This window comes from Eleutherodactylus coqui, chromosome 2 (genome assembly GCF_035609145.1).
Source record: "Eleutherodactylus coqui strain aEleCoq1 chromosome 2, aEleCoq1.hap1, whole genome shotgun sequence".
NCBI lineage: Eukaryota > Metazoa > Chordata > Amphibia > Anura > Eleutherodactylidae > Eleutherodactylus > Eleutherodactylus coqui.
This window is the reverse complement of record NC_089838.1, coordinates 120199548-120217026: the sequence shown is the minus strand read 5'-3', so window position 1 is coordinate 120217026 and position 17479 is coordinate 120199548. Positions and strand designations below refer to the sequence as shown.

Here is a 17479-nt window from a genome sequence, read left to right as displayed (position 1 = left end):
TGAACGGCCTTCGTCCCACCTTGTGGGGTGCTTGGCCATCATATGCCTGCGCATGCTGGTGGTGGTGAGGCTGGTGGTGGTGGCTTCCCGGCTGATCTTGGCGCGACAAACCTTGCACACCACAGTTCGTCGGTCGTCTGCACTCTCAGTGAAAAACTGCCACACCTTTGAGCACCTCGGCCTCTGCAGGGTGGCATGGCGCGAGGGGGCGCTTTGGAAAACAGTTGGTGGATTATTCGGTCTGGCCCTGCCTCTACCCCTGGCCACCGCACTGCCTCTTCCAACCTGCCCTGCTGCTGCACTTGCCTCCCCCTCTGAAGACCTGTCCTCAGTAGCCTTAGCAAACCAGGTGGGGTCAGTCACCTCATCGTCCAGCTGCTCTTCCTCCGAATCCTCTGTGCGCTCCTCCCTCGGACTTACTGCCCTTACTACTACCTCACTGATAAACAACTGTCTCATCATCATCGTCCTCCTCACCCACTGAAAGCTCTTAAGACAGTTGCCGGAAGTCCCCAGCCTCATCCCCCGGACCCCGGGAACTTTCCAAAGGTTGGGCATCGGTCACGATAAACTCCTCTGGTGGGAGAGGAACCATTGCTGCCCAATCTGGGCAAGAGCCCGAGAGCAGTTCCTGGGAGTCTGCCTGCTCCTCAGAATGTGTCATTTTCATGGAGTGAGGAGGCTGGGAGGAAGGAGGAGCAGCAGCCAGAGGATTCAGAGTTGCAGCTGTGGACGGCCTAGAAGACTGTGTGGTCGATAGATTGCTGGATGCACTTTCTGCCATCCACGACAGGACCTGCTCACACTGCTCATTTTCTAATAAAGGTCTACCGCGTGGACCCATTAATTGTGAGATGAATCTGGGGACCCCAGAAACTTGCCTCTCTCCTAATCCCGCAGCAGTCGGCTGCCATACACCTGGACCAGGAGCTCGGCCTGTGCCCACACCCTGACTTGGGCCTCCGCGTCCTCGCCCCCGTCCACGTCCTCTAGGCCTACCCCTACCCCTCAGCATGGTGTATTACGAGATTAGCAGAAACAGAACGCTGTAATTAAATGTGCCGCTTATTGACCTGTGGTTGGAGGCTGACTTCGCATACGTAACGCACTGCAGAGGTAGGCAACAATTATGCGCAAGGCTGGGTATTAATTCACCAACTACTACCCCCAGCAGAGACGCAGTAAACTGAAGGCAGTGACAGGCAGGCCTAATATTGTATTTTTTTGAAGTTTTTGGGAACAACCACACTGCCTGTGATATACACTGTATTTCGATTTCCCTGTTGGAGGCTGACTTCGCGTACGTAACGCACTGCAGAGGCAGGAAACAATTATGCGCAAGGCTGGGTATTAATTCAACAACTACTACCCCCAGCAGAGACACAGTAAACTGAAGGCAGTGACAGGCAGGCCTACTATTGTATTTTTTTGAAGTTTTTGGGAACAACCACACTGCCTGTGATATACACTGTATTTCGATTTCCCTGTTGGAGGCTGACTTTGTGTACGTAACGCACTGCAGAGGCAGGAAACAATTATGCGCAAGGCTGGGTATTAATTCAACAACTACTTCCCCAGCAGAGACGCAGTAAACTGAAGGCAGTGACAGGCAGGTCTAATATTGTATTTTTTTGAAGTTTTTGGGAACAACCACACTGCCTGTGATATACACTGTATTTCGATTTCCCTGTTGGAGGCTGACTTTGCGTACGTAACGCACTGCAGAGGCAGGAAACAATTATGCGCAAGGCTGGGTATTAATTCAACAACTACTACCCCCAGCAGAGACACAGTAAACTGAAGGCAGTGACAGGCAGGCCTACTATTGTATTTTTTTGAAGTTTTTGGGAACAACCACACTGCCTGTGATATACACTGTATTTCGATTTCCCCGTTGGAGGCTGACTTCGCGTACGTAATGCACTGCAGAGACAGGAAACAATTATGCGCAAGGCTGGGTATTAATTCAACAACTACTACCCCCAGCAGAGACGCAGTAAACTAAAGGCAGTGACAGGCAGGCCAAATACAGTATTTTTTTGAAGTTTTTGGGAACAACCACACTGCCTCTGATATACACTGTATTTCGATTTCCCTGTTGGAGGCTGACTTTGCGTACGTAATGCACTGCAGAGACAGGAAACAATTATGCGCAAGGCTGGGTATTAATTCAACAACTACTACCCCCAGCAGAGACGCAGTAAACTGAAGGCAGTGACAGGCACGCCTAATATTGTATTTTTTTGAACTTTTTGGGAAAAAGCCCACTGCCTATATAGCCAGTTTACCTCTTTCCCTGCCTCACCAGTACTGCCCCTATACTCTGTAAAATGACTGCAGACTGAGGACACTATGGTCTGCACGCCCGATATACAAAAAAAAAAAGTGCAACACTGCTAAAAGCAGCCTCAACAGTACTGCACACGGTCAGATGTGGCCCTAAGAAGGACCGTTGGGGTTCTTGAAGACTAACGCTCTCCCTATAGCAGCTACAGCAAGACAGCACTTTCCCTGATCTCTGTCACCATGCATCTGTGGCGAGCCGCGGGCGGGGCAGATTTAAATACTCGGGTGTCACCTGATCTCCCCAGCCACTCACTGCAGGGGGGTGGCATAGGGCTGGAACGTCACAGGAGGAAGTTGTAATGCCTGCCCTGTCTTTCTATTGGCCAGAAAAGCGCGCAAATTTCTCAGAGATGAAAGTGAAAGTAACTCGAACATCGCGTGGTGCTCGTCTTGAGTAATGAGCATCTCGAACACCCTAATACTCGAACGAGCATCAAGCTCGGACGAGTATGCTCGCTCATCTCTAGTGAGTACACATTTTGTTCATGGCTGCTTTTTACCTGTTGAAAGTATAAAACTCATATATTTATACATTGTGTAAAATCTTAAGATTCTCATAGTAAAATGCAAATCTAACAGTTTCCAAAATACTTGTATAAGGGGACTATATAAATATTAAGAAATGGAACTCAATAAAGTTTTTCTATGTTAAGCATTAAATCATGAGACACCATACAAAATTATATTCGCAAAGTAAAATACAGAGTTGTGTCATCACCCCAGTTTTCCTGTATGGCAGCGAAGGCTGCGGCCCACACAATATCCAGACTGGTCAAGATGCGATTCTAGCCAGACCAAAGTATTCCACCAGAAATTCTGCAAACACCTGCTCCAAGCCCATTGGAGCACATCAAGCAGCATCTGTATAGCAGAGCTGGACAGATTTATTTAATACTTTACAATCCAGCAGAGGGCACCATCATTCTGGGCCCACCTACAAAGTAGTAGTCCAAGCTCCTACCATTACAAAGCCTAGCTACATCGAAGGGCCCCAAACAAACCAGACATTCTGGAACAATCCAGTCAAACTCAACCTGGGCAAACCAGCAATGAGCATCAGCTCACGAAAGCCAAAATCAAGAAAGCAACAAACAAAAAACAAGAGGAATATATATCAATGACTGGAGGAAGTACATAAGAACATCTCAGGCATTTTCATTTCTCTATCCAAGGCGCAATGTGAGGGCTTGTTTTTTGGAGGGCAAGCTTTAGTTTCTCTTTATACTATTTTGGAGTACATACAATTGTTTGATCACTTTTTAGCTATTTTTTCTTAAGGTGGGGTGACCAAAAAATCTGAATTTCTATTATGTATTTTTTCCTGATAGCATTCCAAATGCTCTGGATGCCACAGAGAAGTTACAAGTCAAGGAGCAAGATTACTTCTACTCTACCCCTGCTTTGTATAGATGCAGCTCATAGATACTTCTCATCTACTTTTTTATGTGATTAAAAATACATCATTGAATTATATGATAATATGACATAATGAATACATTGACTGTACAAAGCATAAGTGTCAATTAAACCTACTACAGTGGAAAAAAGTAGGTGAACCCTTTGGAATTATCAGCATTTCTGCATTGATTACAAACAAAATGTAACAATTATAGGCTAAATAATCTAGCTAAACTAATAACACGCACATAGTTGTACCATGCATATTGTTTTTAAGCATATTGTTTTAACATCTACAGTGCAGGCAGAAAAAGTAGGTGAACCTCTATATTAATGATTTCCCCAAAAGCTAATCGGCAAAGGAAGTTTCAATTATAAAGATTAGATTGGAAATGTGGGTTTCACAGGTGCTTTGCTCATTAAATAAATGCCCATAAAGCCTGGTTACTGACAAACATGTTCTTCTTCAGGAAGATTGGTTAGTGTGAACCCTGGTTTGATGCAAATAACTTTCAGAAGACATGCTGTAGACATGCATGAAGCTGGAAAAGACTACAAAAGCATTATTTAAGACCTGGGTGTACATGATTCCTCAGGTCTGTTTCTATTTTCCTTAAGAATGGATATCTTATTAGGATCACTCCAAAAGCATAATGGGCAATCCTGAAAGAAAGAACCCAAGGATAACAGCAGAAGACCAATAGATGACTGTGTTTAAGAGCAAAAACCTCTGTACATGTGTCCATTTTTGAGAGGACAACAAATAGAAAATTGCTGCTATCCAAAATGTATTTCAGCCCTTTCCAAATTTACTTGAGACAACTCAGATGCTTCAATATGCTTCTGGGAAAATGTTCTATGAACGGATGAGAGAAAGTGGAACTTTTTTAGCACAAACACACAATGGTATGTTTGGATGACAAAAAACATTGCACTCCAACATCAAAACCACATCCAAACTGTGAAGCATGGTGGAGGAAGCCATATGCTGTGACATGATCTGAAGAGAGCTCTCTACATAAGGAATCCCAAAAATATTTATGAACTTTTATAAAGAGGAATGCTCCAAAATTCCTCTTTAACGCTATGCAAATGTTATTTGAAGCTATTGGAAACATTTGGTGAATGTGATTACTTCTAAAAGGGGATCTACATGTTATTAACCCTTTCCAATCCACTGTCTGACGTCTGAAGACATTATGATTCAAGGCTGTACAGCTCTGATGTTGGAAGACGTCCGTCGGGGTTTTCTTACTGTATATTGCCAGACTCTCTGCTGTCAGATCCTATCCAACATGTCACCTCATGCAGTACTGGCTTTAGCCAGCATATAGCGCCATTGTATAACGGCAGAAAAAGAGTAAGCCCCCTAGGAAAACCAGGATACAAATTGGATTGGAAAGGGTTAATTTCAAGGATTTACTTGTTTTTACTTGCAACTATGGAATAACATTTTATCACTAGAAAAAGAAACATACCATGAACATCTATGGTAATCAAAGCACCAAGAGTAATACGTTCCATTTTTGTTAACCGTCCTCTCACAAGATTAACAATTTCTTCAATTTGGTCACAGCATTTTTTTAGAATGCTTTGCAGGTGTTCAACTTCCACTAAAGCCTGGAAAGATAAAGAATGACAAGAAAACAATAAATATACTGTAATGTAAGAATTTGTGATAAATTATTATTTTCTTCACTTTTTGTTAGAGTTTCTAATAAAAATATTCTTTTAAGTCACTTAAATATTTCACAACATGCAGTGCCATATTCGGAAACTTTAATAGGAAACTTCCTATTGTCTGCCATATACTACAGATTAAGCTTTTTTCCTAATCGAAGGAAAAAAATGCAGATGTAATCTGCCGAACAAACATCATAAAAAGTAATCAGTGCTTTTCCTAAAAATAATTCAACAGAGCAGATGTCCACATCGTCTGCTATTGAGTGGATTGGCTATGGATTTCGTCATGCTAAAAAAGTGCTGTACAAATGTGTGCAGTAGTGTATAAGAAATGTATTCTCTCTGGACATTAACTGTTGGAAGTATATCCAGTACAATACACATGGTAAAACAAGCTAGCCGGCCCTTTGCTGGTCTTTGATTCATGTTTTGGCTTTCAGAAAACATTTTCATCCAACCAAATAATTTTCCCTTTCTGAAACTAATTATATCACACCAATCTAAGCAAAATATTTGTCCAAGCCTACATCTGTAGCTTTACTTAAATGCCCAAAACAAATCTACAATTGCCAATTTTTGAAAATATCTTTCACTGGATTGCTTCTAAACAAATGACTAATTGTAAAGTTGCATATTTTTTCATGCAATTATTGATGAGACATATAAAATGATTGTAATAACTATTTTTTATATTAATAAATGTGTAATAAGTAAAAAGAACAAAAATACAATAAATATTAACATGCAGAATAAACCATTTATGTAATGATACATAGTAGAAGCAAAGGAAAATAAATGAATGAGGGAGAATGAGGAAACTGATAAAACTGTTTGAGGGGATCGAGATCTATAGATGAATGTGGATTATAGGAGTTCAATCTTGATCAGAAAGGCAATCTAACTAGTTGTACACAATGGATCAGTCAATATTAAAAACACACTCTTGCATAATTACATTGGCAGATATGTGGAATAACAAAAATATAGCCACATCTAACTAATAGAGAAGACAACTATAATACATGATTATGTACTAATATTAATTGCCCCGAAACAAAATATGTCAACATATTGAAGGATTGTTACCTGTGCTAAAATCATTGTCTGTATGCATCTCCTCTTTACCTAGCCTAGTTGGTCTGGCTAATACCCAACACATGACATTGATTGATGGGTCACATTATCATGTCATTCTGGCCTACTGTCCTCTGGTGAGCTAGTCCAATATTGTCTACAGTACTCATCTGACTGTAGAAATGTGTTCCATTGCCACCGCTTGTGAATATACTGTATTATACACAGGACCACTCACCAGAAGTAGCTATCCATCTGTCCTCTGAACCAGATATGGTAAGATTTTCATAGTCTTGGAATGATAATCCTTGCTGCCATTCAATAAATTCTGCTTTAAAGAGAATCTTGCCTGTTTTTAATTAATTTTACCTGGTTACATAGGATGATGTGCTGCTGCATGCATTAAAGGGGTTGTCCAGCGGAAAACTTGTGACGGCCTTATCTACAGTAGCCTGCCACTAAGTACCCCATCAATTAGTCATTTGCTGGGCTGGTGTGCTGGGGCACTGAATTATTTTCTGCAGGAAGCAGGCAGCTCTGTTCTTACTGCAGTGGTCAGGTTTGGTATTGCTGGCCGAGCCCCCATTAAAGTGAATGGGAACTTTGTTTAGCACGCTTACCCCTACTTGTTAATATTCTCAAACCTAAAATCTTCTTAGGTTAACCAGCAAAACATACATCTGACCCCTTGAAGCTCTATGATTAACTATTGCTATATCAAGTACATTAGAGACTGCTAAACTGGATGCTCTTTCAGCTTATTTGCATAGTAATGTTAAATGATTTATTAGGTGATGTCTTAAAATTGATAAACAGATACATAAAATAAATAAAACATTTCCATCATAGATATAAGCTACAGACCTAATGTGTGCTCTGGGCCAGAATTTAAAGTGCTTAATTTTTACTATTCTCGACATGCTGTAACAATCCAGTTCCTCTTGGGTAAAAACGATTGAATAACCTTTCTAGAGGTTAACAGCCAAAAGAATTTTGATGTGCATAACTGCACTTGCAGACATGCACTGTATAAAACCTTTAACATTTATTCTTTAACAACATGTTTTTTGTCAAAGGTTATGGTAAATTTTATTTAAGATATGTTGAGTTGTATGTTAATTGACAACCAATTGTATGAATGTTCATGGTTCACTACACATGTATTGGATTACTCAATATTAAAACAGCCCGATCAGGTCAAGTTTTAAAAAAGTACTCTCTACTGTCCTCATTTTAAATTCATCTTTCTATATATTCAATGGTTTGTTTTAGAATTTACATTTTTAATATATTATAGAAGCACTGCAGTAATTTTGGGGACATAAAATTATATTCCAGCAGTGTAATTTCTTTTAATCCAGCCCATGCATACATTTTGAACCCTTTCACTATAGACAGCCATGTCATGTGGTCATGTGATTTGAGTTTGACTACCAATCCAAAGCTTACTCTCCTGTGTAGACAAGATGTCAGCTTCTCTTGTGTGTAGGCCTACTTTAGTCTTGCCCTTTACATGTCTCACTAACTTTATATTAACTTCTCATGCTCCATAGAAGCTGTGTCCTTTTCACACAGGATGCTAACATGGTGTAGACATAATTTCTTCAGCGGTTCCCCATAAAATAACTGCATCACATCCATCTCTAAATATAACATGCTATGCTTTATTAACATGTGCCTTGCTGCTCTATTACAAATGTCTTAAACATTACACAAGGCCTTGCATTAACTATGTAGGGATCAACTCAACTCTGTACACTAGGGTGTAACAGTTAGTTGGGGAGATGTGCTTCCTGTCTGTACCCCACCCTGGCTTTGAATTTTAAGCAGTCCTGGGGAATAACTACACTCGTGTAGATGCTGTTTCATGTCCATGCTTTTGTCATTTACTTCAGCCCCCCGGTCATCAGGGCTTGCTGGTCTGATAGCGTCATCTTTTTCTGTCCCCAGGTCATCAGGGCTTGCTAGTGGTTTCTCTGGGTCCAGCACTCCTGGTTTTCAGGCCTTCTTCTGAAAGTTACCTATAATGGGGAAACTGCCTGCTGCATTGGCTTGGAGTGGGTCTCTGATGCCCCTCTGGCTGACTGCACAGGAGCTGCAACTCAGCTCCTTCTCTTAAATGGCAGGCCCCTGCAAATCTTCCTGATGTTTTTGGAAGGCAGGAGGGGTGTAGGTGTGGCCTAGTTTTATGCTCACTATTCCCTATGCATAGAAGTTATCCCAAGGGCAGTGACATCATGGGGGAATTCACCATACCAGCTCCCAGACCATCCTTGTTAACCCCCTTCCCTGTCTGTTATACTGGTGGGGGAATAGGGGCTTTATCCATAATGCCATAGGTGATTTTTTTTCAGCACTGAAGGTGCCTAACATTCCTACTCTTCCTTTCTAAGCTAGGTTTTGAGCCAAAGGGAAGGGTTTAATGCAGCAACAGCAGGAGCTGCTGAAGCTGGGTCTGGGGAGGGGCAGATATGCTCCTACAATAGGCGTAAGACAGAAGCATAGTCAATACTTGGTAGCAAGTGGTGAGTACACAGATAACAGAAGCAGTTGTCCATGAGATGGCATGTAAGTAGAATAGGCTAGACCAAAGAAAAAGCATAATAATTTTGCAAGGAAGAAATGAAAGAACAGTGCTGTCAGGAATCGAACCTGGGACTCCAGCCAGCAGCTCTTCCTGTTGAGCTATCCACCAAAGCTTTGGATAAATTCCCCTGCTGAATCTAGCCTTGTTTCTACTATCTACTACAGATCTACTTGTTTCTACTATCTACTATTATCCAGCCCTTGTTCTAGCTCCGTCTGTTCCTGATTAGAACCCACTATAAAAGCCTGGCCTTGCCACTTCCTTCAGTGCAAGATTATTGTGCACTTCGCCTTAATCAAGCATCACCTCCTAAACCTGCTTCTCTCTTGAAAACTGTGACTACCTGCTGATGGCTTTTGGCTCTCCTCCCAACTATGCGTTTTGCCTCATCCATTTGTAATGCAAACTTGACTACCTGACAATGACTCCTGGCTTCAATCTGACTACACTTTCTGCCTTATCCATTTGTACTGCAAACATGAATACCTGATAACCACTCCTGGCTTCCATCTGACTACGCTTTCCGCCTCATCCATTTGTACTGGAGGTCGAACCTGTCAAAGGGGAAGAGAGTGGGGCTCTGCATAAGATGCAGGTGGGGATAACAGGTGTCCATCCTTAGACAAGGTGAGAGAAAAACTTCAGACTAACATGCATAACATCCAGCTCTAAATGGGAGCTGGTATTTATGTGCTGCAAAATAGTGGGGATTTGCTGGCTGGAAAAACTCCCCACCCAGCTAGCTGAATTATCCACAGCTGAGAAGGTGTGCTCCTGAAACTTCATAGAAGAACAGGTCCCAGCAGCACAATCTAACACAGCTTTTTATAGGAAATTCAGAGGTGAAGCTAATTAGGCAATCAAGGCAAAAAAGCAAGGATTTCCAAAGTAACTAGGTAAATGGGACTAGCAAGATGTTGTCCTGAAAAACCAGTAACTCAGTGGGAAGAGTTACTTCCTGGAACACAGGAGTCTTTAAATTCAAATTCTGTCAACAGTCTGTGTCAGGATTACTTTTTATGTTTGCAGCATGCAGAATCTCCAGTTTATTCATATTAAATACTCCTTCATACTGTTCTCCTCTTACATTTGCTTGTAATAGCTGACAGAGGGTAGCCTATTAGAGATGAGCGAGCACCAAAATGCTCGGGTGCTCGTTACTCGGAATGAAATTTCCGCGATGCTCGAGGGTTCGTTTTGAGTAACGAACCCCATTGAAGTCAATGGGCGACCCGAGCATTTTTGTATATCGCCGATGCTCGCTAAGGTTTTCATTTGTGAAAATCGGGGCAATTCAAGAAAGTGATGGGAACGACACAGCAACGGATAGGGCAGGCGAGGGGCTACATGTTGGGCTGCATCTCAAGTTCACAGGTCCCACTATTAAGCCACAATAGCGGCAAGAGTGCCCCCCCCCGCACTGTGACTCACTGAATGGGTGTGAGTCAGACCTGCCTCTGATTGGCTCAGCGCTAAGCCAATCAGGGGGCAGGTCTGACTCACACCCCCTTCACACCCACTGCAGGACGGCCGCGCGGAACTCCGGCTGCCGGTAGCAGGTCAGTATATATATATATTTTTTAGTTTAACACTTTTCTGGATGAATTGCAGGGAAGGGCTTATATATTTAAGCCCTTCCCGACAATTCATCCCGCGATCGTCGGCAGCCCATTGATTTCAATGGAGTCGGTTGTATTGCCGGCTCCATTGAATTCAACGGGCAAACATCGTTCTTCTCTGCCACAGCTGTTACAGCTGTGGCAGAGAAGAATGATTTGTCTTCTATATGTTCTCAATGGGGTCGGCGCTGCTGCCGCCGGCCCCATTGAGCGCATATAGAGAAGAAGGACCGTTGGGGTTCTTGAAGCCTAAAATCACTCCTAACACTCTCCCTATAGCAGCCCCGGCATCAACAGCACTTTCCCTCAGCTAAGTGAGAATGCATCTGTGGCGAGCCGCGGGCCGGCAGATTTTAATACTCGGGTGACACCTAATCTCGCCAGCCACTCACTGCAGGGGGGTGGTATAGGGCTTGAACGTTGCAGGGGAAAGTTGTAATGCCTTCCCTGTCTTTCTATTGGCCAGAAAAGCGCGCAAATTTCTCAGGGAAGAAAATGAAAGTAACTCGAACATCGCGTGGTACTCGTTATGAGTAACGAGCATCTCGAACACCCTAATACTGGAACGAGTATCAAGCTCGGACGAGTACGTTCGCTCATCTCTATAGCCTATCAATCACAAGCAGGAGACAGGTATGGCAGGGTGAAGCTGCATCTGATAGAATGCACTGAGATCTTGCAACTTGAATCAGGGGACAGCAGTTCTTTAGCATTGATCTATCACTCAATGCCCTCAGTTAGGATGCAGATTAAGTGCAGCTTGATAAGACTCCATCCGAGGCGTGATGGGAAATATAGGCTGCGTTAGGTGAAACATAACAGATGGGAAGAAGGAAATGAGTGCACAGAAATCCCAAAAATGGCACATCACTTGACACAGATATAGATAGGTTATACACAAATACCTCTAAATTAATCAATCTTCTTAAAAAATGACTAACTACACTGAATATTGTGAAAATACCTTACACAATGCACAAAAAAAATTTCCTCCAATTTTTTTTCTTTGATTGTATTTTATGCTTTGCATTCTCTCATTTTGTAGGGCTTAATGAAAATGCGGAGAAGAATGGCAATGTAGGCTATATGAAGGCATAGAAAGTCCCTGTTATTCTGTAATATAGTGTGGTAGTCACCCTACATGCAGCTGTATGGTACTTCTTTAGGGCTTTATAATACAAACTAATTTGGAATGCCACCAAAAATCTTCTGTATCTCTCAGAATGAACTTTGAGATATATGGATGTACAGCAGTGCTTCTTTGGGTATCCTTTTATGGACACACATAACTTGAAACCTCAATAGAACCATAATAGGTTTGAATGCATGAACCCTTAATTTTTTTTCTGAATGTAAGCAGAAAAGTCGTTACTAAATAAAATTATTTCTAAAACATGAAACAAATATTAAAAGTCCAAAGGCATTCCAAAATCATGAATAAAGCAAACAACATATTAAAACAAATTACCTTTGAGACCTCCATGGTCCAATGCACCTTACTTGATGCTAAGACAACTTGCCCAGGCCAGTGAAGAACCCATTCTTTCCTTGGAGATTCAGTATATGCTTTAATAGAGTGATTCATAACTTCATGGAGTGAAAGCTTCATTATTTTCTCAACCTAGAAAAACAACACAAGTAAAACAAAAAATGTTTACAAAATATCATTTAAATATCTATTACGTCTTTATAGAAATGCAGTTATAAGTGCATTGTTCTGCTTGATGAAGGGCAAACATTTCTTGCAGATTTTAATCATGTTCTAACAATAGATGATAAATAGATGTAGCGAAACTAACTTTGTCATGAAGCTGTTTATATATTCAGATTTATTTCTATTTCACGGAGGTTACTATGTTCTACTGTATATTGATCAATATAACTTTTCATCACCTATTAGGGCTCAGTTATACGGGCATTTGTACGCACGTCTGTCAGTTGCGTATGCCGTCCGCATCTAAATAGAACCAATGCTTTTCAATAGGAGCGGGCACATGTGCGAATTTTACATACACACAAACGCATGCAGCAAAAATGATAGGACACTGGTTCGCAGAACGCATGTAACTGCGGCAAACCGGTGTTCTGTGTATGTGAAACCCCTGGATGCTGTCACATCTAGGGGTTTCACCTTGCACTCAATGGGGCCGGCAGCAGCAGCGCCGACCGCATTGAGAACATATATTGAAGATCGCGATCCTCTGCCACAGCTGGAGAGAGATGTTCTGACATTGAATTAAATGGAGCTGGCAATACAGCCGGCTCCATTGAAAGCAATGGGCTGCTGGCAAGCGCTGCAGTGATTTTTGGGGAAGAGCTTAAAATATAAGCCCTTACCTGAAAATCAACCCAAAGTGTGTAAAAAAAATGTATACTCACCTCTCTGCAGCTGCCGGGGCTCAGATATGTCCAGCCGGCTATTCTCCTGCACTGCTCTGAGGAATGGGTGAGTGCTGCCTCTGATTGGCTGAGCGCAGGGACCAATCAGAGGCAGCTCTCAGCTGTCATTCAATAGCTGAGAGCTGCCTCTGATTTGTTACAGTGCTCAGCCAATCAGAGGCAGCCCATTCAGCAGGCAGGGATTTTAAATCCCCGCCTGCTGAATACTACTGAGAGCAGTTCAGGAGAAGAGCCGGCTGGACGCGGCTGAGCCCCGGAAGCTGCAGAGAGGTGAGTATAGATTGTTTTTTATTTTTTACACTTTTTTAGGATGGTTTTCAGGGAAGGGCTTATATTTTACATTTATTAGTTTTACAGTCCATTGGCCATTAATTTCATTGACAAAAAAAGAAAAATAAGTATTTGCTCTGTTAGTGCTCTCAGAATACTTTAACATATCCCCTAACTGAAACAGAACAGAATAATTTCTGTACGCAGCAGATTTGTAAGGATGTCTGTTCGAAACATTATTTGGAGATCTGTCACAAAATGTCATACATCTTCATAATGTGCTTTGTGGTTGCCAATTTTTTAATTCTGTCACTGTAATCAGGATAAGTCATTAATAGTTAATTGATGGGCCTGCCATTCAAGATCCCTGCCAATCAGCTGATCGTTCGGACTTCTGGCCATGCAGCAGGACGGATGTCATTATCACTGGTCAGCAATGAGGAAGCAGAAGGATATTAGAAGGCAGCGTTCCTATTGATTTTAATGGGGATGAAGTTGGCTATCACACTTCCGGTGATGATGACATTTGGCTTGCTGCACAAACAGCGGGCCAAACGATCAGCTGAACATCAGGGTTCCCAAGCAGCAGGCCCCATCGATCAACTATTGACGATCTAACCATAGAATAGGTCATCAATAGTTAAAGGAATACCCCTTTAATTCAACTATAAGTTGTCTGTTACTTTCAATTACATGATTCACTGTCCAGCAGTGCAAGTTACAGATTAGGCAGGGAAGAGTCTATTTCTTTATATTCTATGCATTAAAATTTGAAAAGTGTCTGGCTTTTTTAATTGCAGTGGGTACAAAAATGCAAATTATTATATAGTGCTATACAACACTGATATAGCAGATATAGTCATTTATTTCAACATGCATACAGCTGTTTTATGCTAATTATTTGAAAGTATAACTCCTAACTGACGAAGCTGCAAATTCACCTTAATGCGGTTGTCCAGTTTATATTAATTTAGTTTTAGAGTAGGAAATCATAAAGTTTTTTAATATACATTTAAAACTCTGCTCATATATTTTTTTATATCTGTGCAGCCCCTATCTGCACGATACATTGGTATAGTCTGTGGAGCAGTCCATCCATTGTAATGCATACTATGGGATAAATGAATGGACCAAACACAGCATCAGTCATGTGACCGACCAAACAGGTCATGAGACCCCAGTAACCATCTGACACTGATCAGGCATCTAAAAGGTGAATACACAAACCTACAAAAAGGAGACATCTGCCAAAGTTTGTATAAATATATATATAGATATATATAAAAAACATATTGAGAAAATAAAGATTTAAAAACAAGTCACACAAACGAATGAGGTAACATCACCAGAAGGAGGAATTGATAGGCATATGTATGGTGCAGCACAAATCAAATATAACATTATCAATTAATCACATACGGACCAAGCAGTACATTGGATATGAGTATTTAAAGTGCAAGTATATTCTATAATAAATATCTTACAACTGCAAGTGTAATAAATGCATATATGTGTACTGTGGGCAAGTGATAATAAAAATAAGAAACAAGAGGAAGATGAAATGTGAAAGCTATAGATATCTCATAAGTATCAAATTGGTCCAAACGAGCCATGCATGTGTCCTCATACTACGGTATTAGTAACGTAAATGAAAAAAAGGAGATATACCCGGTATTATTGTACCTTGATGCCACCGGAAGCTAGGGGTTTGACAGGAGGAACGCCCCCTGTCACACCCCTAGCTCCCAATAGGTTCAAGGCAGGAAGGTCCTAGCAGCCTGTGGAGACATTTCTGCTGGCCCTCGAGAGTTAGCGTGAGGATTACTGCTGTTCTTAGGCTACTGCTGTAACATGCCAGCATTTACATGTAATAATGCAAGCCTAAGAAGAACAGTAACCCTCACATTAACCCTTGAGGGCCGTCAGAAATCAATGCACACACTGCAGCGTCTCACCTCAGTCCTGCCGGCTATTTCTGACATGTGTCCCACCCAGCCACCGCCTCACACCTCCATCTCTGCCCTCGGTTGTGAGCTCCGTACACTGCAGCATCTCACCTCAATCCCGCCCGGCATTTCGGGCATGCGTTCCACCCGGGCACCACCTCAGCCTTCCATGCCAGCCACTGGCTGTAAGCTCCGTGACAGCCGGTCCCCTGTTCACGGCTGCCAATTTAAACACATTCTGCTGGCAAAGCAGAGTCAGTTTGCTTTGGGCTCCCTGCTACCCTGGTCGCGCAGCACTTATACACTTCTGGTCCACCGCCGGGGAAGCAACTTGCAGCTGTGGCTGGGCACCTGCACTGCTGGCCGCTGTATGGCTTTTCTAACAATCTTTAGTGCCCTTCCAGGACCTGGTGATGAAGAAGCTGTACAGCCAATCAGGTACAGAGGGCATCACCCCCCTGTCATCTTGGCTCGACCAGGAATTCCTGATGGCGTGAAGATACAATAATACCGGTATACCCATAGTTTCTCCATTAACAGGATGGTACCAGCCAAGGCGTACATTTCAGCACAGCCATAGTCCACATGTGAGTAACTGATGTTACATTTGATTTGTGTTCTACCATACATGTATACATGTGTTTATCCATTCCTCCTCCTGGTTATGTCACTTTGTATATGATAGATGCTTTTTTGTAGGTTTGTGTATTTGTTGGAGCACTACTGTGGGTTACTCATAGTAATATTCATATAGAATATTCATGTAGAATTGTAGAGTTGGAAGTAACCTCCAGGGTCATCGAGTCCAACCTCCTTCTCAATGCTGGATCAGTAAATTATCCCAGACAGATGTCTTTCCAGCAGTATATAGGAATTCTATACTGTTACCATTATTACGATAATTTAATGGTTGTTTTTTTTTTCTGCTCAAATCAAGTTGATTATCTTATACGTGAAGAGTAGTTTATTGAGGAGCAGAACTTATACAATATTATCACAGGAGTAGGGTCTATGTAGGGTCTATGTAGTGTGATATGTGTGTGCATGTGTGTATCACATAACTGACACCAGGCTTAGTCCGGACTGAGTGGTCCATGGGCTATACCATTCTACTGTGCAGATAAGGGTCACCTGCATTAATAAGAATGGTTTGGGAGCAAAATTTTAAATGTATGTATATTGGAAAATTGAATAATCTGCTCTTCTATTAATGAGTAAATAAATAAAAAATATAAAAGGTACAACCCCTTAAAGGCCATACTCTTGTATTGTGATTTCTTAAAACATTTTACTCGATTGTGTTATGTCATTTGAAAAATTTCCTGCTGCCTTCTACTAGACCACAACTAAAATTTTTGCTGGGATTACAATCAGCAAGATTTATCTTCCCATATTGTCATCTCCCGTCTTCTAGCTTAGCTTTGTTCCACAGCTGATCCATTAGATTAACTTAGTTGACCCAACTACTCAGCCCAGGCTCATTTGAGGAATTTCTCATTTGCTAGCCTCTCTTTAACTATTCCTGGTTTCTGTACTGTGGTGCTGGTTAGTACAGAAACTGTGCTTATTTAAATCCAGTGTTATTTGTTCTAGTATTTTGTTCTAGTCTAGTTTGATGCACAGACTTCTTCCTATGGCTATGTCTAGCCCAGTCTTAGTTTAGTAAGCTTGTGGGTTTTGTCTGCTACTTTCCTGTTTTATGTGCCTAGTTTTGTTACATAGATCAGCTTGCTTTGTTCAGCTGTCTTCACTCTGGGTGCCAGTGCCCTTTCATTGTTTCGCAAGGACAGTGTTTTAGATAGGAATGCCATTAGGGACAGAAAAGGGTTACTCAGGGACAGTGGTGTCTAGTGTTCAGGTCAGTATCAGAGATAGATTTGGGAAAGACATAGGAGGAGCTAGCATTAGGGTTGGGTATTGTCTGATTGTTATTTCTGCTTACATTAACTATCTCCCTATCATCTGACTGCGACTTCATCAACATTATCATCGGATTACCATCACCATTTTGTTCTTGGTGAGTTCCTAGTCTTACATTTGGGTTTCCTATTGATACATGTTGATATATGCTTCATATATTCATTTATATGATGTACTTTCCATATCTGCATGGGCAGCATGGGGGATTAGTGGTTAGCACTATGGTCTTGCAGTGC

At 41.7% G+C, this 17479-nt stretch overlaps 1 protein-coding gene across 1 annotated transcript in view; it reads right to left on the bottom strand.

The window, feature by feature from the left end:
• Nucleotides 1-17479, bottom strand: part of LOC136610023 (dynein axonemal heavy chain 3-like) — a 1175415-nt gene that overhangs the window by 750898 nt on the left and 407038 nt on the right. The window contains exons 25-26 of the mRNA XM_066589293.1: nt 12176-12328; nt 5223-5364 (exon numbers count right to left, since the gene is read on the bottom strand). Of these exons, the coding sequence (XP_066445390.1) occupies nt 5223-5364; nt 12176-12328 (295 nt within the window). The remainder of the gene's footprint in view (nt 1-5222; nt 5365-12175; nt 12329-17479) is intronic.